Source organism: Camelina sativa, chromosome 14, assembly GCF_030686135.1.
Source record: "Camelina sativa cultivar CO46 ecotype springtype chromosome 14, ASM3068613v1".
Taxonomy (NCBI): Eukaryota; Viridiplantae; Streptophyta; class Magnoliopsida; order Brassicales; family Brassicaceae; genus Camelina; species Camelina sativa.
The window spans coordinates 19422483-19447337 of NC_141893.1; the positions used below are offsets into that span (position 1 = coordinate 19422483).

Here is a 24855-nt window from a genome sequence, read left to right on the forward strand (position 1 = left end):
GTAGAAAAAATGTAATTATAATCTTTTGTGTAAATAAATATATAATTTTTTTTGATAATAACTAAATAAATGATAATTAAGATAAAAGAAAGAGAGAAAAAAAAGAGAGATAAAGAAAAGGAGAGACAAACAATTCTACTCACTTACTGGATTCACTCTTTGGTTTCAGGGCAGTTTTGTACCAAAAAAGACACCTAAGCTAAAAATGTTACAAAAATATAAAAGGAGTTAAAAGTAGGTATAAGTGTAAGAAGTTAGAGAGAAAGTAGGTTTAAATGCTAATGTTTCTTGTGGATGAGACATCTTCTGATTTGTACAATTTATGGGTCAATATTGTAATTGCAGGACAAATGTGTAGATATTTTTCACATATTCTCGGTTCAAAATTGAAAACTCAAATGTTACTATTTAAAACCTGATTTGTTTCAAATAAAAACACAAATTTGATATATATCTAGATATAATTTATTCGTTTTCGTTGCTTTCCTATATAAAACTCTGTTTCTCTCTCTTAGATGATTATTTAAAAACAAATGAATAGTCCAAATTGATTATAACCAAATTAAAAGAAAAGAAATATAATATATATATAAAGTTAAAATTCTCACGAAATAAATAAAGATAGTTTTAGTTAAAATGATATGTTGATATAATAATACTATATAGAGTTTTTCGTCTTTCTATTCAATTTGCTTTCTACAATATATAAACTTATTGACACGGTTAGTAAATTAATTTATGTAAGATGATATATCTTGATAAACTGTAGACCATGTTCACACTTACATTTATCAAACGTAGGATTCTAATTTGTATTCTATCTTGTTAGAAAGAGTTGGTGAAAGTGAAACAGATGGTATTATTATTTAACACTAGTTTTTCAGATTGAACAGTGGAAGTGAATGTGTCCGTTTGAAGGTCTTTTTATTGACATAAATGTTTTGTCGTTTATACGGGAAACTATTCGAATTTTTTTTTAACGTTAATGACATTACTGTATTTTGATTCTTTGAATACCAATCCGTTAAAGAAAGTATACTATCTGTTTGAATAATATTCTTTTTTTTTTAAATTAAATATTTTGACGGGTTTTAAGTGAGTTTGATTTTAGATACTACAACTCTAACTATGGGCCCATAAATAAAATTGTTTATAAAAAAAAAAAAAAAAAAAAAAAAAAAAAAAAAAAAAGAAAAAACTATAGGCACACGATGGAGTCCCAAGGTCTGGACTGGAGACACCAATAGAGGTTTCAACGGAGAACTCATCATTATCAGCCTTGACAATGCTGACGGAATTATTACACATCATCAATGCATTTCCAAACAGTTTCATGCCTTGATTCGCTCGAGTACGTTGCCTCAATGGATGAACAAAATCTATGATTTCCAATAAAACAAAATCTATGATGAACCGGCTTACATATATTAATCTCAACAGATAAACAGGATTTCCTATCGAATGTTTAGTATATCTATGGACTGTAATAAGAATTTTCCATTTCCTAGAAAACTTGTTCTAAGCAGCCACATTCAATTGCCTCTACGTACGTTAAGAGTGCGTAATCTCCAAGACCAACAAATTCGGAGTCATAGAGTAAATTTAATTTTTTTTCTAAAAATATTGTGAAGGGATTTATATAAAAAATGAAAAAAGATAGCATCCAAGAAAAGAAAGCAAGAGAAAAGAAAGGTCGCATTTTTACAAGTAGACAAACAAAAAGTCACATGTAATATTCTAATATGTTATATCTAACGTACCTTCTGTCTTGTCTCTTTAAGTTCCGTTTTGTCTTATTTTATGCTGTCTTATGTGGTATTTGTGAATTTATGTCGCTTTATTCATGTGAAAGATAAAGATAATTCGGAGCCACATGTATAATAACAGAGGCAGACTCCCAAGAAAAACTTGATCAGAAAAAAAAAAAAAAAAACTTTATCAGAAAAGCTTTGATCTCAAAGCTAATTTTAGCTTCTACTTGCATGCCACTGAGGTTTGAATTTTTTCTTTTGCATGTTTTTAGCTAAAGTCAGTGACTTCTCATATAACTTGTTCTGATGACTCGTTTCGACGTAACTAAACAGTATTTGACTCATTATTTTCGTTTAAATTATTTGTAAACTATACAACGTGCGAATTTTCTTATTTAATTTTTTTTTATCTGATAAAATATTAATATACCAATTTATGATAAGCCTTCTAAAAGATACTTAATTATGTTTTAAACAAGAGGCAACGAAATGAAGCCATCATGAAACATAAAACGTGTCACAAAAATACATTAGTCGAAAAAAAAAATAGAATAGTCGATCTTCTTAAATACGTAATTCGTAATTATTACAACAAATATCATCATGAAACATAAAGCGTGTACTCAGATACAGTAGATTTTAGGTAAATATGAAAAATAAATTAAAAAAATAAGAGTAGGCAAAAAGAGGTGATGAGACTATTTACAATGGGTATGTTGAAAAAATTATTCTAACAGTTGAAAGTGGTGCAGAAATGTTGTTAAGTATGTGGCAAATTAGGAGTTGTAATTTATCAACAGCGTCAATATTTGTTTGGTGGGGTATTCTTTGTCACCTGTTGTGTTTTTATTGGTCATGATTCTTTTTTCTTTTCATCCCAATTATTTAAACTCAATTATTTCAAAATAAATTATTTTTATATATAAATAATCTATATCAAATTTTTCATTTTTCATTTTTTATAAATAGACACTTGTTTCATTTGATTTGGATATAAAAAAATCATATTTTAAATATCTTAATTATTTTATATATTAAATAAAAACGAAAACAAAATTTATTTGATTCTTAATTATTTTAGTGCAAAATTTTATTTAATAATATGTATAATAATTCAATACAAAATTATAAAAGAAAATATTTTAAATATTTTCTTAAAATTATTGTAGAAAATAAAAGTAAAATGAGTGTTGAATTATGATGTGGAAGAGAAGATGATCTGAAGTGTTGAAAGGTGAAAAATAGGGTGTTGTAATTCTAAACCAATGTAAATAGTATTATAACCTATATATGAAAACAAACGTGAGAAGTCTGAGTACAAAGTATGGGACTATGGGTTGATAGATTTGATAAGATCAGTATGGCCTCAAAAGTCTTCCCTTGTTTTGGGCATCATTACCTTTATATATAGCTATCGGAAATACCAAAACTAATCTGTAGTTCTACTTCTTTCAGTTTTGTTATTAATTTTGGTATCAAACCAAACACGTCAATGTAAAAGCTGTTTTGATCTGTTTCACTCTTTCGATAACTATACTTTACACTTCTTCCAGTATAATGTACAAAATTAAAAGAGTAGACTAGTAAGGTCTTGTTTTACAAAAAAAAAAAAAAAAAATGAAAAAGGTCTTGTTTTACAGGCTGTCTTTTTCCTGCAGAGCTTTTTTTTATCTTCCCGGGGGAAGTGTAAGCTTTAAAAAAATATACAATAATTTTCTTCTCCTAATTATTATGACGTATGTATCGTAATTAAAATAATATTTTTTAAATAGCAACCATATTGTCAAAAGTTAATTAAAATTTAGGCATCAAAACTCATTGCTATTATGAATTAGGCATTCACAAAATGGTTTTTGTTTTTAGGCACTCAAAACTCGTAAAATTATTTTTTTACCCTCATCTTTTTAGTATTATTGTCGATCTCTTTTCTATGGACAGACTGCAGTTTTAAAATGATGGGAAAGGGTTTATTGTTCGCGACAGCAAACTCAATTCTTTTGCTCTCTACCAAAATCAATCAGTCCGACTCCACACCGCTTTGATTTCGTATAATCGTATTCCCAAAGCGTCACTCCTACTATCATGGCAAAAATTAGGAATATGTGTTGATCTAGTGTGGTTGTGCTTGTTGCAGTAGCGACGGAGAAATCATGAAAACTAAGGCCACCGAATTCAGGACTACAATCTTCGCGGTCTTTACTCCCACAGTCGTCTATGCCCCCAAATTATGTTGTCTTCTCATTCGTTTCAGTTTTAACAATCGCTAAGGAATTTAATTCTTTGTCAAAACGTAAAGAAATAATATTTGGCAATGCACATATTATCACTGCGAGTTTAATTGGTTTCTCTTTGGGTTCTCATTCATTGCCTTGGCTTTAGGGTATAGTCTTGATTACCACAGCAAAATTAAATTGGTTTCCCTTGGGTTTAGTTATCTGCCTTGACTTTAGGGTATAGTTCTGATAACCACATCGTAGTTAAATTTTTTTCCCTTGGGTTGATTCACCCAGCTTGGTTTTAGGGTATAGTTATGAACACCACCGTATTGTTATATTGATTTCCCTTGGGTTCATTGAACCATCTTAGCCTAGATGGACAGAAAATTTAGATATCTCCAACATATGGTACATGACATAGTTGCCAACTTAGTTATAAACAAACATTATGAAGATGTTCTGGTTTCAAAAGTGTTCTATTCACTTAGTATACTATGCTGATCTGAATTTTTGTAGGTGAAACAAATGTTGAACTCTCTTCAACGTCTTTTAAAGGCAATATACTAATTTCACTTTCATGGGAAGGTCAAAATGTTTACTTCCTTCCTCTTCTTTTTTCTCTTATAATATGTTTTGTTTCTAAAGATATGTTCAGCCAGTTATCATGGAAAGATGACGTGGACCAATCATCTAGATATATGGACCTCATCATTTCAATACAAAAAATGAGTAGTGTATTTTTTTTTGTGTCTATAGCTAACTGGATGTTGATGTAGTGCTTTATTTCAGCTAGTTTCCTAGAAAAACCAAATTGTAATTAATTTATTGACACAATATTACTAATAAGATACATATAGTTCACTTATAAAACAAATATTAGTGTTGGTGTGGACAGAAAACACATTATGTATTTTATTAAAAATTTTGATGAACGAAAACAAAAAAAATGTTATAAACGCTTTCTGTTGCTTCTCTTCTCAGACGCTTCTCATGTCATCACATCGTGTCGATCGGTACAAGAAATTCAAATTCTTGTTCATTAATCATAAGGGCAAAATAGCCAGACAATGATATGATCATGATACCATCCAAGAAGATTCTTGAGTTTTGTTCAACACGAACGGAGTCAAAGATCAGCTCTTCCAGCCAAACTACTATTTGGGATACATTCCATTTGCCAAAGGAAGTTAATCTAGTTGTTCACTTGAAGAGTTTTAGGTCCAGCCGGTTTAAGAGCTTCCAGAATTATGTATGGCAACCAGTAGTTGTTTCTACTAAGTCCAAGATGAAGAAAATATACAACCCATGTTGTTTCTCATCAGCAAATTGGACCAAGGAGTCAAAACAAAGAGAAAAAAAAAACCCCGTTCTAATCAAAAAAAAAAGAGAAGAACCCGTTCTATTTTATTTTATTTAGAAAAAAAAGAAAGAACAAAAAAACAAAAAAAAAACAGAATAAAGCAAAAAATAATGTCTAATGATCTACAAGTTCCAGCACTTATTGGAGAGATGCGATTGTTGATGAGGGTTGAGATGAATGCAATGTACAAGAGGTTGGATAAAGTTCAAGCGGAGGCACAACAAAGACAACCACAAATGTTGCACCATAGAAGAGAAAGAGATCAACATAGAGTAGCAAGGGATGATGATTATTACAATAGTCAATCATCAAGAGGAAGCCATATGAGACCAAGATGTGCTAGAGAAGCAAGAGGACGAGTGGATTATAACATGGGTAGTTTGATGTTGAAGATTCCTACCTTCCAAGGCAGGAATGACCTAGATGCATACCTAGAGTGGGAGAAAAAGATTGTATCAATTTTTAGTTGTCAAAACTATTGTGAGATTAAGAAGGTACGAGTTGCAGCCACTGGATTTTGTGATTATGCTATTGATTGGTGGGATCAGTTTGTGATAAGCAGGAGGAGAAATGGAGAACACCCTATTGAGACTAGGGCAAAATTGCAGTCTATTTTGAGGAAACGATATGTTCCCAACCATCACCATCGTGGTTCAAATCATATTCCAAGGAGGACTTTTAGACCAACTTACGGAGCGTCCAATATTACGCCAAGTTACCAACGAGAAAAGACGTCTCTTGTTTCTAAGGAAGAGGAAGTTGTTTGTGATTTGTTACCATCACAAAAAAGCATAAGGAGTTGCTAGTTCAAGATAATTTGTTAGAAAGAACAAAATCACCGAGTGAGCAAACAAAAGCCAAAGAACCAGAGCAAAAAGAGATCAGCAAATATCAGAGTGAGGAAGCCACAAAGGAAAGCATTATCATCAACAACCTCGACAGTAAGGATGATTCAACTAGTGCACCAACAAAGAGGTATCCAATACTTTCTACATTTGAAGTATATACCCTCGATTTTAGAATAGTGGAAGCAATGGACTTTCTTCTCGGAGATTCAACATTTTCCAAACCAGAAAACGGAGTAACGAGTCTACTAGCAAGGGTTATAGAACCAAGTAGAGAAAAGCCAATGTTCCACTTATGGACCAACAAGAAAGAGCAAGCTTATGAATTTAAGGTAATAAAGAAAGGTCTCACGGAAAGGGATACACTTCTGCCTCATGGTCAACAATATGGACTCATATATTCTCTCAAAGAGAAGCCACCAAAATCACTTCAACACTCTCCAACCCATGGCCGTACAGTTTCGAGGATGAAACTTTTTCAAGAGGAGGGGTATGATATGATCATGATACCATCCAAGAAGATTCTTGAGTTTTGTTCAACACGAACGAAGTCAAAGATCAGCTCTTCTAGCCAAACTACTATTTAGGATACATTCCATTTGCCAAAGGAGGTTAATCTAGTTGTTCACTTGAAGAGTTTTAGGTATAGCCGGTTTAAGAGCTTCCAGAATTATGTATGGCAACCAGGAGCCGTTTCTACTAAGTCCAAGATCGAGAAAATATACAACCCATGTTGTTTCTCATCAGCAAATTGGACCAAAGAGTCAAAACAAAGAGAATATCAAGATGCACTTAATGGGCTAATTCAAGAGCTTATGGCCAAAGAAGCATGGGAAAATCTATTGGGGATGATACATATCAAGTCCAGCCCACTTTGAACCTAATTCAAGTCCAAGAAAGCCCAAAATAATCACTTTATTTTATGGCCAAAGAGAAGTGACGAAAATTGGAATTCAACTCACCTTGGGAAGGACACCTTGGGAAGACAAAATTCAAGAGTTGAATCTTCATTCAACTATCTATCTTTATTGTTTTTAGTTTCAAGAATAATATTTGGCTTTGTTACCAAGTTTTCTTATCCTATAGAAACTCATGTAAGAGCAAAGAAATAATCAACCAACTTTTTATAAAACCTTTTCTTTTTGAGAGTGATTCTCTTCTGTTCTTTGTGAACAAAACCGATTGCTTGATGTGATTCCAACAATCAAAACCGACTACTTGGTGTGATTCCAATAGTCAAAACCTGATCTCCTTGGTGCGAGGCTGAGAGATTCGATCTTTTTGGTGTGAGGCTGAAAGATCAAACCGATATATCAAGAGTCTTTCCGCAGCTCTTGTGCAACCATTCATTCCATCATCTTTATTCTTGAGGCTTTCTTGTCTTTAGAATCATGGTGTATCTATCTACCAACTCGAATGTGCCGATTCCTTGGGAGAATCATATCAAGTGGTATCAGAGCTTCAAGAATCGTATCAGACACAGTGATGTTTGTGTGTACTGTGGTGCCTTTCACTGTTGTAATACCTAATTCCGAACCTCACTCCATAATAATGCATGTTTTTATAAATTTCCCTATTTTCAATGTTTATTAAGAAAAGAGCCATATAGAGTTATATAGAAAGATATAAAGAATTTTTTGCACAAAAAAAGAGAAAAAAATTTAAAAAATTTGTAGTAGGTGACGACAGACTAACTAAAGATTACAATTTTTTTCAAAACGAAAAAAAAAAAAAGATTACAAGGACATTCATTTTAGGTGATACCAAATGGTTAATTTTCAAAGATATTACTCTATACAGTCTCAATTTAGGTATGATGTGAAATGTCCAATCTGCTTAAAGTTTTTATCATGTGAAGCTAGGTTGCATGGAAACGAAAATAGTGGAACCGAAACGTTTTAGAAACGAAAAACGAGTTTTTTTCTAAAAGAAAGAAATTATAATGTTTTAGAAATGTAATGTATAGAGCTACATATATGAACACAAAACATAAAAGCCATATTAAAAGAAATATTTGAAACAACAAAAATTTAAAACATAAAATTTAATAGTTGAACTAAAACACTATTAATATTATCTATTTATATGAATTAAATTTTAATATTTCCAGCATTGAGTATCAGATACAACATGAGTACCTTGTGCCTCAGACTCAATTTCCTCATGAGTACCCTCAACCTCCACTCCTGTCCTGTCAACATCTTCGATTTCCAGATCATCCTCGCCTAGGTCATTCTTCTCACTCGACATTGAGTATGAGTTAGATAATAACGAGTCCGCAAGACAAAAAGTACCCACTTTGACCCCCTCTTTCGCAAAGCAGAATTTGAGTTCTTGTTTGGAGGCTCGATCCATCCTTGCTTTGTGTCCTCTCCTAACAACACCGTATCAGCTAAATCACCACCATCTTGTGTCTACGGGATTCTGTTTGTCGGGACTGCTAACAGACTTGCTACCGGGCAAACCCTCCTCTGCCTCAGATACCTTCGACTTAACCACAACATAGTGCTAGGGATGTGAGAGTTCACAGTAAAAGCCCCCACCTCCTTTACAAATGCTTCTCTCTTCGATTCCTAAACAGGGGCAACAACAGAGGATGCAATCACAAACGATGCTGGTGGAGGTGCCAAGCAAGTCTCATTGAGATGACCCCATTTATCACAAACACCAAATTTAGGCGGCAAACAAGGGTAAGAGTATTTGATTACAACATCAAGCTCCCCCTCTTCCTCACCCGTAAAGACATACTCTTGTGGGAATGGTTTAGTTAAATCCGCTTCCACCAGAATCTGAGCAACATCAATGTTTGTGCAAGCTTCTGTTTTTGGATGTAATCTAATTGGTTTACCAACCGCACTTGCCAGGAACTGAAGACCCTTATTTGTGAACATTGTTGGTGGCACATCAGATAACGTCACCCACAAAGAGATCGATCGCAGAGCGGGCTGAGTTTCCTCATCAAAAGGAGACCACTTCGAAACAACCATTGGAATATTCAACATACCTCTATTTAGCACCCTACGTCTCATGCTCTCACTTCTAATCTGAAATTTCACTATTGTATCATCCACTTCATAGACATCAATCAAGGTTGATTTATCTCCTAATCGCCAAATCTTGTTGACAATCATATGAATCTTCCCCATATGAGGAGCTTTGGAGCTTAACAACTTATCAATCAAGAAATCCTCCCTGAGAAGTTTAGCCCCAATAAACACTTCCTTTGGGACAGTTACTCGCTGCCTCCCTCTGACTTCCACCACTTCAAATGTTTGCTTAGTGAATATGTGCTTACGAGCAACAGTTGCATCTTTTCAATTGGAACCACCACCAAATCAGATTGACTAGGTGGCGTTCCCTGTTCAGAACATCTATCGACACCTCCTCAATTGACTTGCCCAAGAGTGCACCACCTGCCTCAATAGAGCCGACCTCTGCCGATAGTGTAACCGCCCTTTCCTCTAACGCTGGAGCAACCCCTCCGAGAGCCGGAGAAGCCGCCGGCGGCAGCATTCGTGCGTGAGAAGCCAAAAAACTCTAAATCGCCTTTTCGGTCGCCCGCCACGCCAGCAAGAGATCACGAGCTTGTCTCTAAATTCAAGATCTCAGATTGTAAAAAGATTGAAACTTTGGAATTTATCTGGAATTATTGTGATTCAAAAGAGTTGTTGTATCAGTTCCCACAGAGGATTTGCCACACAAAAACAAGCTACACGAAGCATCAATGTCCATAGCTAAAGCAAACACACAACACAAAAAGGTTCAAAATTTAATTAAAAAAAATAATAAGATAACACTTTTGGCATTGAAATGTTAATCAGAACTACAATATATCAATCGAAGATTCACCAAAGCTAATTTGAAAGTCAAACAGTGCATAAATCAACATTGACGACAAATAAACGCTAAAACAATGCAATCACAACCAGAGAGATTGCTATATAACATATAGATATGAAGTATAGATATGAAGTGGCTCCAAATACTTCAAAAGGTCGACCTGTGAAGGGGCTCCAAAATGTTCCAACTCCCCTTGGAATATTTCCCACCTTCCTTACCTTTAGCGGTCGTCCAAGCTTCTTTGGCTTTGGTTTGTTGGAAGAGACTGAAGGCTGAGGCTGAGAACTACTTGCACCAGTTTGAGTATTCGATGTTTCATTAGTAGGTAATGGTTGGGATCCACCAGTCTACTTGCACCTTTCCTTGATGATGTCTTTTATCTCTACAGCTGATAGATTTACATTCCTTCTTATCTCTTCTCTAAACAACCCTGCTATAACACCTTGCTTCAGCATTGAAACTCTGCTTGACTTCCCATGGTTATGCTTGTCGTGATATACTTTAACCATCCACTTGTTTATTGGATGCTCAACTGAGCAAAAAACTCTCCATTGACATTTATCCTTGCGACAAATAGCAGCTATTCTGTTTGCTTCTGACTTTGCCATTTTAACATCAAACTGAGTAATTAATGAGTATCTAAGAAGCTGGTCTTTGAACTCTAAACCGCTGTTGAAAGTCTGAAATAACCAAATGTAAGGCTCTTTATTTAAATCTCCATGAAACTTATCTTTCTTCGTCTCTCTTTTTGGATTTTTCCACTGTTCCCACTCTTCTTCCGACTCTAAAGGTGTATCTGGATACTTTGGATCCTCTAATCCGAATTCTGCAAACAAACGCAGCTCCACCATGTTATCACTAGTCTTATCAAACAATACTTCATCATCTTAGTCTCCTCACTTGCTTTTTTAAATCAAATTAGGCTTATAGGTGTCGGAACGTTTACTGATTTAATGAAGTCTTCAAACTTCAGCCATTGAATCTCTGAAAGTTTCCAGCAAATACTCTTACAACCCAATTCGCAAATATAGTTGTAACCATCATCTTCTTTATTCATTGTTCCTCCATAGTGGATTGAGAGTTTTACCAGCTGGTTATCACTACATTATAAACAGAAAACTCAACATCAAACCCCAAAAATTTTTGGGAAGAACTTGATTGCAAAAAAAAAAAAAAAAAAAACCCAGAACGTGATTAAAAAAAAAAACTTAGAATTCGTTTACCCAGAAATTGGGTTGGTTTGGGGCTACGAAGACATGAAGGTAAGAAATTGATAGATTAATGTAAGCTTTACCCCATCTTCATTGTTGTTTTTTCTTCTGTTTTTTTTTTTCTTCTTCTTCTTCTTCTTCTTTCTTCTTCTACGTCTCTTTTCTTTTTTTTTCCAGAAAACCCTGAACCCCCAAATTGATTCGGGAAGTTAATTTTTAATTTGAATTATTTTTGGTAATACAAAAATATATTTAAAACACACATGGATTATTAAACAAACGGAGTCACTGTGCCGTCGACGGAGTAAACTGTTCCGTTAACAGAGATCAACTGTTATGGTGATTGATGTGGGTTCTCGAACACAAAAACCACATGAAAGGTTTGATTTAATAAATTTGTCTGGTGGTTTTAGTTGAGAGTACTAAAATTTGGAGGTTTAAAGTGGAATTGATTGCCACTTTGGTGGTTTTTTATGGGATTTTCCCCGTATAAATTGTAATAGTATTAGTATTTTAGCTCCACTATTTGATATTTATGTTTTGAATTTGTGTTATTTCAAATATTTCTTTTAGTATGATTTTTATGCTTGATGTTTTATTAGATATATATGTACATATATACGTACATTTTCAAAACGTTTCCATTTCCTACTTTTTTTTAAAAATCGTTTCTCGTATCCAAAACGTTTTGCATTCGCTTTTCCATTTGGATGCAACCTAGTTTAAAACTACAAAAAACTGGCTGGAAAATATTAGAGTTTTGTATAATCTATAATCAGTTAATTATAATAGTGATAGTTTGTTTTAGTTTTTAGATAATTTTCCTAATTTTAAATTCCTAAATCAGTATATTACATGAATACCCTAATTTTTAGAGACTTCTTAAAGTACGTACAATAATTACGTAAACTATTGAATGATGATGAACCAAGGTGTTTTGCAATGAAATCAAAGGTTATTAAAGCTAGATTTTTTACGTCATTCCTCAATCGTTCTCTAGGGTGTAGTTTAAACCTTTGAAGATCTACTTGCATATTTGCATTGATTCACATATGATTACGAAAGAGGAAGGTGTAATGAAGACGAAAGAGAACATGTTTGCGGAAGCCAGATCGATTGAATGTAAAATCTAGTGGGAAGCTGGGGACTGTGACAAAGAACTTTCAGAAAAAAAAAAAAAAAAAGACCAACTGTAAATTTCTATACACTTGAACAATTTGAGGGACAGAGTGTAAAGTGATGAGCAAAAAAAGAAGAAGAAAACATAAGTACAGAAAATCACACCCCTGTTTTTGTGACTATCCTAACTCCTACATGACCAGAAATAGCAAGCAACACAGTTTCAATCCTAGAGAGTTCTTACACTAGTGTGAACTCAATTCCCTCATAAAAATATCCTCCATATATGATTCCCTTGCTTCCGTCAAGAGCACAAAAACGTTCAGGACTTGGCACAAAGCTTCAGTGTAAGGGTCAAAAAGAGTCGAGACTATAGTCTTGCAGTATTCATGAGGTTGGAAGTTGGATGAAGTGTTCCAAGATTCTGAATGTTTCCCGTAGCTGAGAAATTGGAAGACAAATGAAAGATGCATTCGCATTCGGGTAAAGGGTATGTGTAAATGGAAGTTTTCCGGTTGATCTTCCTGACCCTAGGTACCATCACTCCCTTTCTATCACTTTCCCCTAGCATCAATTTCATCTCTTTTTTGAAAACTTCCCACCTGTTCAAGATTCAGATTCAGAGGAAATTTGTACAAATTCCCATTCAAAAAGTATAGAACGGCTATAAGGTCTCTTGTGTGCATGAGAGCTATGGAAGATATGTCAAAACTCTGCGTCGTTTCGTGGCTCTATATTTGATCAAAAGTTCATCTCTTCCTAGTGTTTATATATATTATACATTAACTCTACGATGAGGAAAGGAAGAGTTATTGTACCTCACGTCCATGTCCTGAAGAAGGAGAACGAGTTTGGGTTTGTCCGGTATGACAGTTTTAGCATGTCCACCGAAGAGGAATCTCCGATGGCCCATCAAAAAATGGGGAAAGTTTCCACCTTGAGTTGTCACAAACACTTCACTTAACAAGCTCACTGTGTAGTCCAAAGCAGCCATTCTGGAAGAATATCCCTAATTAATCAGAGCAACAAGACAAATTATCAGACTTGGAAATGTTGATTTGGCTTAGAGACTGATGTAAGTCAAAATAAAAACCTCAAATGGGGCAAGCTCCTCTCGAGTTGCAAGAGACTCTTTTGTGTAGAGACGGGGAAACATTTCCTGGAGAGGAGCCAAATGTTTCTCACGCTGATAGATTCGTCCCGAGGCCAAATATATTGACGTGTTGTTATCAAATCCCATACCACGGAGCATCATACCGACCTATGTTGACAATGCAAAATAGCAATCGGAAAACAAAGCTCAATAAAGAAAATTTTGATGGAAATGTTGTTAATCAATGCCAACCTCTAACGGGGTAAGGGGACATTTTCCATTAACTCGGTTAAGGTCAGGCCTAATGACACGATCTCTTCGTTTGAACTTTCCTTTCCAACTTTTCTGTCTGATCACATCCATTTCAGATTTCTCAGCTCTTCCACCTTCGTAGAGACAACATGAGAATGCCACCATGTCCTTAAAAAAAAAAAACCAAGGCTTTTTAATTAAATCCTTGTCTCTCTAAACCATAAAAGTGATTCTAACTAAATACATCATAGACAAAAAAAAATATACCTCCTCAAATCGAAGGTGAACTGAGACATACTTTCCTCCGGTCTCTGAGCTTTTCTCGACCATCCGATCGACTAACTTTTCAGCTAGTGTTGATATGGGTGAAGAAAACTTCAATGCATTGTAATTAGCTATGCACCTCAAAAGTTGGATATATGGTGGAACACTCATCGCCAATCTATTTGCGAAAGGAGAAATCCGTATAACCCTGAAAACAAATAAACAATGACATCCCCCCCTTAAGAGACCAAAAAAAAGAAAAAAAAGAGTTGTTAAGTCATGTAAGAAGATATAATATAAGTGAACCTACCCATGTTCCTTTAAGAGCGGATAGACTTCCCCATTATAGTAGTTTACGGTAGCCCAAGCTTGAACCCGAATAGTAGGGATACTTGACATGTTGTAATTAAAACGAGTCATTATCTCATCAGGAACATCTCTCACAATTTTCACATAACCTTCGAGGCTCAATATGAAATGATCTTCGTCATAAATATCCCCAAATGTGCTGCCACAATTATTATACATTCCTTAGTCCAAAATATTTTAACAAAAACTGTGATATTTTTAAAATGGCTACTTACCTAGAATCCTTCCAAATAGCATGAAATTCAAACTGGGGTATGACTAAAACTGCGTTGAGGAGTCCAGCAACAGCCACAGCATTGCAAATCTGAAACAATCGAAAAATTGAATAACAACTCTTTTAGAAACATGTTTTAGGAAAAGGAACAAGAAGAAGATGATACCGCGGAACGTTGCTGATTAAGACCACCATTTGCCTCAACGATCAAGTAACCACTAGGAGCAAGATGAGATGATTCTGAAACAAAAATTCATCAAAACACATTTGAAAGATTGTTCTAAAGAATCAAGTTTGTTTAATGATCCAAGAAACTAGGAAGCAAGCAGCCATAAATAAAATCTAAATAGGAAAGAAGTTAGCTCCTTACCACTGGTAAGACCAAGATGTGATGAAACTGTTGAATTAGGACAAGGTTTTGGCATTTTTGGTCTCCTTTTGTATTTCCACACATAAGACAACTGCTACCAAAAATCGAACAAAGGGGCTTTTTAAAACAATCGAGACTTTACTGTGGAAGAAGAAGAGAATGCAAAAAGAACCTACCTCAAGGGCGGTTGAATTGTCAGAGAGAATGTCATCTTTAAGTTTCCGGTAAATCTCGGGGCTCCGATAAACAGACCCGGGAACATAAACCCACCCGACAAGACCCGAGAAAGGACCGACACACATGAGAAGCCCAGAAGCGTAAATCATAGGAAGGAGAAGCAAGTAACGGAGATTTCTCCGGAGAGAGAAAGAGGAAGCTCTGAGTAAAGTCTGCCGCCGTTGACGACGGAGGACACGCCGGTTTGGAGATAAAGGCGGGCTTGGTGACTCACTTCGACAGCCATTATCGTTACCTGTAACAACACCATTGTTGCTCCCGCCATTGGGCTGGTGGTGGATTTTGCTTTTCATCAAGCAGAAACTATAAAGTTTCGATTTTTATTTTGTGTGGAGAGAGAGAGAGAGAGAAAGAAAGATCTGGCTTTTGTGTGTGTTTAATACTCTCCGAGCTTGAGAGAGAGAGAGAGAGATAGAGAGAGAGAGAGAGAGTGGTGTATCACAGAGATCTCATGGAGGTTTGTACAGATAATGTTGGAGACGATGGATCTGTGGAAAGTTTCAGTAACATTGTCGAAGTTCTTTTTATGGTCTGACGCATAAGACAGTGAGATTATTAAAGAGACGAAACATGATTACACCAAGAATAAATTAGTCATTTAAAGATTTTCTCTGTTGTTGGTCATTTCATTTTTTTAAATAAAATTTAAAGTAATGTCAAGGTCGTTTTATGATTCAATCCAACAGATTCAAAATTTGATTAGGAAAATGTTTCTTTCAACTGAGTAACTTATTTTAGAGTAAGTTTCAACTGATTTTTTTTCTTCTAATGATTACTATTTGTAGAAAATTAAATGATAATATTGGTGATATTAAAGAGAAAACAAAAATGTGTAGAATAATTTCTTATTTTAAAAAAGTTTTATTGATTTTTTAAGCACATGATAACTTTTTTTTTAATGGTAATTTTCATAAATACTACTAAAATGAGTTTTCTCTTTTTTGTAAAAAAATATCACTTTTAGTTTGATCCCAAAAATATCATAATTTTTTTTTTCTATACCATAAAATTTGTTTTTTTTTTTCTAAAAATACCAAAAAAATAAAATTTTTTTTTTTATATTCTTTAAACATAAAAATTTCAACCCAAACCTTTAAAAAAATTTATATCCAATGAAAAATCAATTTTTTGTGTTTGTGGTATTTTTGGAAAATAAAAACTTTGTGGTATTTTTGGAAAAAAAACTCAAGTGTAGTATTTTTGGATAAAATACTTAAATTGTAATATTTTGAGGAATTCCTCTTTTATTAACTGTGACATGAATAGTTAATATTTTGTTTTTTGTTTTTTTTTTGGGGTAGAAAGTTAATATTTTGTTTTAAATATATTGTTGATTTGATTTCAAAGTTAGAGTAGTATACTAAAAATTTTAGATGTTTTTAAGATGTTATATTTCCAAAAAGATGTTGGTAGATAAGAAAAAATAATGGTTTTATATTAAATCGTGGAACAAATTTATAATTTATTTTCTTACAAATTTCCATAATTCTATTTGACCATTTTTTCAACTTAACAAGTTAACTAAATTGGCTGTGTAAATACACTGATTAATTTTATGGGGATTGTTTACTAGAAACGTCACATTTACTAAATATTTATGGGATTGTTCATCCAATTTCTTCACTCTAGAATACTCGGTTCCTCCAATTTGCTTTCCGGTCGCATGAAATATTCTTGAATTAATAATATAAATACACAATAGCAATGCATTTCCTAGTCGGAATAAGGTAGAGACTAGTCGAATAGCGGAAGAAAACAAAGTTACAAAGAGAAAATTGGGTTTTAGGAATAATATGTGGCCTAGTCTTTAGTTATTTGAGCTCAGTTTTTTTATATATATATAATATCAAATGAGAGTCACATAATATTTAGTTATCATTACAAACCAAAAAAACAATGTTTTGAAGAAAAGTTAAAAGTCTGTGGAAAGATCTAAACCGAACGTTTTGGTAAGTGATGATTACAAAAGAAGCATAATATGTGGACATAATAAGACCAAAACACCATTTAATCCGATAATATGCATGTTTTCTTAAAAATAATAGGCATGTCTTTTTTTTTTAATATATAATTCAGGTTTCAGGATAAATCTCTAAATTTATAGAAGAATCGGAAACTAATCTTTGGAGAGCTAGTATATCATAAGTTTACAAATATATCCTAACCAATGAGCCCATATTCATTTGGTTAGAGGGATAAAACTAAACAATTTAAAAAAAAAAATCAATTCCTCACATATACTAATAAGACAACTCTTCCACCAAATTTGAATCACTAGTCCACCACCTCATAGTTAATAATACGTATGTTCCATATTGTATACATATAAATAAATATTTGTTATCAACGTAAAAATCATTTACACAATTATATTTTGTTCTGATTAATTACAACATAAAGCATAAAAAATTAAATATCGATAATGGAATGTTGTAAAGCAAACGGATATACTTTACGACCAGTTAAGTACAACTACGGTGATACTAGCTAGTATTATAAGTATGAATACGCACTTCGATTTTTGTATAATTTCACTTTATTCATTACAGGTCTGTAATATCGAATATGAGACGGTACTAAAATATTGAAAAAAAATATGAATTAGGTCCGTTAAAAGAAAGTGGTCACATACTACACATAGTGCACTTGGTGGAGAGAAAAAGGTGCTGCCTATTATTTTGTAATATCTTTCTCCCAACATCAGAATATTATTTTGTCTTTTTTTTTACTACTAGTAGACATATTTTATTTACACATAGCTACCAGATTTATGAAAATTTAGATACTTACTTGATTTTAATATAATTCAATAAAAAAATATTTAGGAAAACGTTCTATTTCCACGTTAAAATCATCGCATCATATCGTAAATATTAGATGTTTTCAAATTTCGAGGCTCTTGTGAGATAACACAAAACCTCAATATACACTAATCTCACATACCAAAAATTCCATATCATATTCCTAGGTTGAAGTCGACCGCTTCCGATTCGAAGCATCTGCAACAAAGTTATCTTTACCAGGATGGTAAGCTATCTCCAGATCATAATCTACCACCAACTCAATCCACCGCCTCTGCCTCAAAATAAGCTCAGAATGAGTGAAAATGTACTTAAGGCTGTTACGATATGTAAATATTTGTACTTTCCCGCCATAAAGATAAGACCTCTAAATCTTCAAGACAAAAACCAAAACTGCCATCTCCAAGTCATGAGTAGGATAGTTGTCCTCATGCTTCCGCAACTGCCACAAAGCATAGGCAACAACCTTCACATCCCGCATCAATACACACCCAAGCAGACTCTGGAAGCATCTGTATGCACCATATAAGCCTCATTTTGCTCCGGCAAAGCCAATACTGGTTTAGTACTCAACATCTCCTTTAGGCTTGCCAAACCCTTCTCACACTCCGGTGACCACACAAAAGGAACATTCTTCCCTATTAGCTTAGTCATCGGTCGTACCTTGCTCACAAAACCTCATGTAGTAACCTGCCAACCCAAGAAAACTGCTGATCTCAGTGGCATTATGCGGTCTAGGTCAATCTCTAATAGCATGAATCTTCTCTGGATCCACCAAAACTCGCTCCTCAGAAACATTGTGACCTAGAAAACCCATCTGTCTTTGCCAGAAACTGCACATACGAAACTTTGCGAACAGCTTCTGCTCCCGCAGCTTCTCTAGAACTGCTCTCAAATATACCACATGCTCTTCAGAACTCTTAAAATACACCAAGATATCAGCGATGAAATTGATGACATGCACTCCAAGAATGACATTATACAACTCCACAAGACTAATAATCAAATCCGCTGGCATTGACACTCATGCAATATGAATATCTACCCCTCTCGCACATCCAAGAACCGTTAGGAACTCGCCTCCCACAACCTTAATGGCTTTGAACTGCTCACTATAACCCCCTCTGATTTTTCTAGTTCGACACATGTCGGGGTAATGAAGCGATGAATTGCTGTATAATCAAACTAGACGTGGGACCTAAACCAATCCATCAATAAGGTCACTACACAAACCTCATGTGCCAAGAAACCTAACATTTTATCACATACAAAGAAAACTCCAAACTACTGAAATTCACCAAGTCTAATTCTTTGAAGTTATATCTATGATCGCTCGAGTAATGGTTCCTATGGTCTCCATGATCGAGTACATTCGAGGCGCCTGCTTTATCCGCCCAACACCTACACTCAAAGCTGCACTCCAAACTGCGCCACGGCCACTACCACCACCATCTGCTGCAACTTGGGACACTTGGGTGTGATATAACAAACTTAAACTGCCGCCTGAACTATCGTTGGAGCACTCATTTGAGGACAGTTTGCTACCTTGTGGTTTATGCTACCGCACCTGTAGCATCCCACACCACTTGACTTTTGCGTGCCCTCTCACTTCCTCTTAGTTTCCTGTGCAGGTTTGACGCCCTTGCCAGAACCACCATGATGTTGAACCTTCCTGGGCTGAACCGCTAGACTGACTGTTTGAACATGTGTTCTCATGTCATCTTTGATCTCAGCTGCGATCTCAACCAACTTCACCCTTGTGTGTGTTGTAGTTCTGCCTTCTGTAATGGACTCTCAAGTCCTCATGAAGTTTCCTCATGAACCTACTCACTTGGGCCCCCTTGGACTCCATCGTCTGACCCCCATACACTAGGAATCAATTGATCCCTACATCCAAATCACGAACCAACTGAGCTCCCTGCATCAACTGCATAAACCGCACTTCCATCTGATCTAGTGCCTCTAGAGGGAAATACTTGCTGTTGAACTCCTCCACAAAGTCACCCTACGTCATCTCCTTCCGAACTCTCCTGGCAGCCACTGACTTCCACCACACATGAGCATCATCTGCTAGGTCATGAACTCCAAGGTCAACCCGGTACTCATCGGGAAACCTGAGGGACTAGAAGTTGTGTTTCATCCTAATCCTCCAGGCATCAGCTAAACTAGGCTCAATACCATTAGTGACCAATCTTTGCAAATGCTCCAACATACAGATGGACTGTGACAAATTTCCTGCGGCTACAACCATCTGCTGTTGCATCCCTGCTACTGATAGAATCCTGGATGAGGATCTATGCCCAATGACACACTTTGCAAGGTGTTGAAGAGGGATGAACGAAATGATAAGGAAGAATAGGTGGGAGATGCAGCGGAAAGAAGAGATGAACGACAGAGAGGTGAAGAGGTGGAATTACAGCGGATTGAAGGGGAAGAACGAAGTGTACTTCTAAGAGAGATGGAGATCTCTTAGACTACAGGCTTGATTACAACTTAGATATGACACATTAAGAAGTAAACAAGTTGAGAAGATATTACACACTTCTCTGATCAAACAAGTAAAAAGAAGGTTTTTGATTGAAATGTTTGATAAGAAACAAATGAGAACTACATTGTCTTTTTATAGGAGAAGGGGGGACGAAGGAGAAGAGGAGAGAAGGGAGAAATAAATGTCTAGGAAATCATGCAAGAGCATTAACAAGATCAAGCTCATGCACAATGCTTAGGAAAATACAAAAGCAAAAAATGCAAAGTTTGAACAAGAGAGAAATAGAAAATGGGCTAAGGCAACGAGATGGGCCTTGGACCACGAAATAGGGTGACAAAGAGGCCTTGAAAGTGTCACTTAAGCCTCATTAAAAACCTTGTCAAAAAAACCCAATGGGACAAAACTTGACAAGGGAAAAAGAGTGCTTAAGCAACACTTAACCCTTCATCGAACACCCTAGCTGTGATCATCATTAGGATGGCTTGAGCCATGTCTTCTTTCTTCTTTTCCAGCTCCCTAAGTAGTCCATTGTTGGCTTGTTTGAACCTCTTGGATTTTGACCTGGTTAGAGGACCCGCCAGAACGATCAATGCTTTCTCCAATGCTTCCGCTGGTACAAGCTGCTGCTCCGATGCTTCCTCTGGTTCAAACTGCTCCTCCAATGCTTCCTCTGGTTCAAGCTGCTCCTCATGTCCATGTTCTTTTATTGAGCTGTTCATGGTCTCATCAGCTACCCTATGCGGTACAACTAGAGCCTGCATCAGAACAACTTATGGTAGACGTTCCAACAATTTCATCAATAAGTACGTAATGCGGTCATCTCGACCAGGGGCTCCACCTACTGTGACCCCCACACCTGGAAGCCCAACACCACTGTCCACACCAACTCCACCCTACCTCCACCGGCCAAAACTCTATTCCCTCCTAAAATAACCAGATATCATTAAAAACTGAATCCAATATACGAATAAACCAACAACCAATAACCATCAATCCAATAATACAAAGAAACAATAAACTAGCAACCTAACACTATTTTAATAACCCACTCTAGAAACCTATCAAAAGCCATACAACACATCTACGAGTCATTAGAGGATTGGTTTGATTGCATGATCATACTTTGCTTTTACTTGGACCATAAACAAAAATTGAGATGCATGAGTAGTATCACAAATACTCAGTGAGACAATCCTCACATCTACTAGCTATACACAAAAACTTAGAGAATCTCAAATCAACAAGCAAGAACAAGCACAATAAAACTAGGCAAGAAACAAGCAGCAACCACCTACTGAAGGTTGTTGATCAACACTGGCCTCCTGACGACTCGAAAATCTTAGCTTGTGTCGACTGACACCTCCACATGGGGTCGACCGAAACTCACCAAAGCTCTCGTGCTATCAACTCATTGGTGTCGACCGACACCCTCCAGGTGTTGATCGACACCGATGCCAAGCTTCGTTATCCTCAAAGCTTCAAATCAGATCTCCTTCTCTAGTCGCACCAAGCTAAACCAAGGTCCACACAAGAGTCTTACAAAGCCATATGAACAACAAAATCAGAAAAATAAGCAAGGGAATGAATCACACAACTCACATAACACAAAACATAAAAATATCAAACCTAGATAAACCATGGCCATGCACTCACGTCTTAAACAAGACGATTCTGACCAACAATGACAAAATCAACACCACAAAAAGCCTCCAACACTTCCTTAACCTTAGATCCCTACTCCTGGAACAAATCTCACCAAAATAGGCACATAAAGCTCATATCAAGTTAATTTGATTAGTTTACATTTTACGAAACAAATTATTCCTACAGATTAGTTCTTAGTATAATTTTTTATTATAGTCATATATTAAGGATAAAAGCTATTCATCTCTTGAATAGTAGCTTTATCGTAAGATTTTGTAAAACCGTTTATAATTTTTTTAACAAAAGAAATATTATTGAAATCATTATTTGTTCTAATACAATTAAAGATGATGAAACTATGATATTATTTAATAGTTCATATAAAACTGTATATAATAAATTTGTTTGGAAAATTATTAGTTGTATATTTAACTAAGATTAAAATTCGTTTTTCATAAAATTTGCTAGGTAGAGGATTCGAATGGGTGGCGGAGTGTCGAAGAATTGGTCTATTTCAGAAGGCTTGTGATGGGTTCGAATTACCGTTGGTGATGGTTTTGAGATGAGATCTAAATACTCCGGTTAAAGAACTCATTCGGCGATAGAACTCATTCGCTTAACCATCAAAACCTAGATTTGTTTTTTCTGTTTTCGTTCCTAGAAATTTCTTTCGTTTTGTAACTGTTGAGGGTTGAAATCGTTCACTAATAAAAATGTTCTAATTAAAAAAATTTATAAATTTTTTATTTGTATTAGCATAATATAATATATATATATATTTATATTTATATATATTGTAAAATAATAATAGTTATACTATGATGTCAAAAGAATGTACTTGTATGGGAAACTTGAATTAATGGTATAGCTGAAAATTCGACGATTAAAATCCACATGGGACCGTGATTTATGAGTGGTCCTTAACTGTTTTCCTCTTCTTGTCAAAGCTGAGCCGTTTGATTGATCACAAACGTGGGATCCCCAATAAAGCGGGCAAAGCTTATGTTTCTACTTCTTCTTATTCTTATTATTTTCTTAGCTTTAGACTTTTACCTAAATTACCTTGTAATCTCATTAAGAAAGGTCGACACTTATAAGGGTAATCCAGTCCACCAAACCTTAAAAACAGCTGGATAGTGACGAGAAGCACGCTGTGATTGATTTCTCTTAATCTATGTAAACAATTTTTTTTTTTTAAAACCCCACTTGTTGTATTTTAAACTAATGTCGTAAATTCTACAGTTTTTGAATAATTATTATTGTCCAGCTTGTGAATGTGTACAAACATCCATGCATGCATGTAAGTGTCGCCTCATGCTGACAAATATATATATGCATGTGTGTAGTATATGCATGTTTTCTGTTTTCATGCATTTGAGTTTTGACTTAAGCATGCGCGATCGTCGAGTTTATTATATCAGTATATCACGTGATAGTGTGCCTTTTCAGTAAGAATCCATCATGAGGTATTGATTTTTTATTTATTTACTTCGGATAAAGTAATTTTTGTTCTTAAAAAACTTACAATACAAAGATTTTTTGGCTTAATGTAAATGGTTGACATACATTAAGATTAAGAGGGAGGTATTGAATTAGACATTTTAAAAGATTTTGGAAGATTGTAAAATGGCTTGTTATTCAACTAGTGATTTCAACTACTGATGAATCCAAGGAAAAGGGAAAACCCGCCCTGGTTTTCAGCGGAGGGCAAATTAAGAGCAGCTCGTAGCAATCTGAGCAATCTATGAAGAGAAAAAAACCGTTGTCTTCCTCGACTTCTCGGGAGAAAGTCAGCGCTCAAACTAATTTCTCAGGGTATGAGCAAAGTAAGACCAGTTCACGAGGGGGAGTACCCTCGTCCGAGAAGAGATCTAGTGATACTCCCACCAAGGAATCGAGTGGTTAATCAAGCAAACCTCTCCTAAAAGAACAGCGCCACTAATTCTGTGGTAAGTGGATTTTTTTTAGATACAGTAGTAATGAATTCATATTACAAGGAAAAACCTTGTTTACTTCGGAAAGCTCCCCCCACAATTCCAGCATACCTAATGCGGAGCTACGTTTGTCTGAGAGTTCGTATCGCGTCCTTTGTAGATATGTCCAAGACCAACCGTGAGAACTTCTTCCGGTTGCACGTGGGTGATGGCTGCGTAGGCTACTACTTCCACCCATTGATATGATTCTCCTAAGAAATTGGCACCTTCTAGTTGGTAGATAGAGAGACCTTGATTCTAGAGACAATGAAGCCTTAAGAATAAGGATGGTGGAATGAATACTCGCACAATAATTGCTGAAAAGCTCTTGATATAATGGTTTGATCTCTCAGCCTCGCACCAAGTAGATCGGATCTCTCAGCATCGCACTAAGAACAACGGTTTTGTTGGCTGTTAGAATCACACCGAGCAGTCGGTTTTGATTGTTGGAATCACACCAAGTAATCAGTTTTGTTCACAAATAACATAAGAGAATTACTCTTACAAAAGAAAAGGTTTTGATAAAAAGTTGGTTGATTATTTTATTGCTCTATAGGAAAGAAACTTGGAAACAAAGCCATGTATTAATTATTCTTGAAGACTAAAAACAATAAAGATGGATAGTTGAATGAAGACCCGATTCTTAGTGTTTCCCTTCTCAAGGTGAAGAGAAACACTATATTTTCGTTACTTCTCTTTGACCACAAAATAAAGTAATTATTTTGCCCATTGAGTGCATCCTTGATGTTCTCTCTGTGTTGAATCCTTGGTCCAATTTGCTGATGAGAAACAACATGGGCTGTATAAT

The 24855-nt window shown here is 35.2% G+C and overlaps 1 protein-coding gene and 1 long non-coding RNA gene across 2 annotated transcripts; both read right to left on the reverse strand.

The window, feature by feature from the left end:
- Positions 1-9958: 9958 nt before the first annotated feature.
- LOC147928441 (uncharacterized) lies at positions 9959-11446 on the reverse strand. The gene is made up of 3 exons (XR_015580264.1): positions 11236-11446; positions 10959-11112; positions 9959-10838 (listed from the first exon to the last, which is right to left on the reverse strand). It is a non-coding gene; the product is annotated as an uncharacterized LOC147928441 (long non-coding RNA).
- An 874-nt stretch (positions 11447-12320) lies between these two features.
- On the reverse strand, positions 12321-15781 carry LOC104777517 (O-fucosyltransferase 11). The gene is made up of 10 exons (XM_087484993.1): positions 15081-15781; positions 14905-14995; positions 14701-14774; positions 14536-14624; positions 14262-14459; positions 13955-14159; positions 13688-13855; positions 13436-13603; positions 13161-13351; positions 12321-12944 (listed from the first exon to the last, which is right to left on the reverse strand). Exons 1-10 carry the CDS (start codon positions 15432-15434, stop codon positions 12713-12715), a joined length of 1770 nt encoding a protein of 589 aa, XP_087341119.1. The 5' UTR covers positions 15435-15781; the 3' UTR covers positions 12321-12712.
- Between the last annotated feature and the right edge of the window lie 9074 nt (positions 15782-24855).

Bases quoted from the DNA above. Each gene is read 5' to 3' on its own strand.
- LOC104777517 (XM_087484993.1), bottom strand. From the start codon at position 15,434: ATGAAAAGCAAAATCCACCACCAGCCCAATGGCGGGAGCAACAATGGT. The intron at 13,856-13,954 runs GTATATTTTTTT...TTTTTTTTTAAG, and splicing joins TTCACCTTCGATTTGAGGAG to GACATGGTGGCATTCTCATG. The intron at 12,945-13,160 runs GTACAATAACTC...AATCTTGAACAG, and splicing joins CTTCAGGACATGGACGTGAG to GTGGGAAGTTTTCAAAAAAG.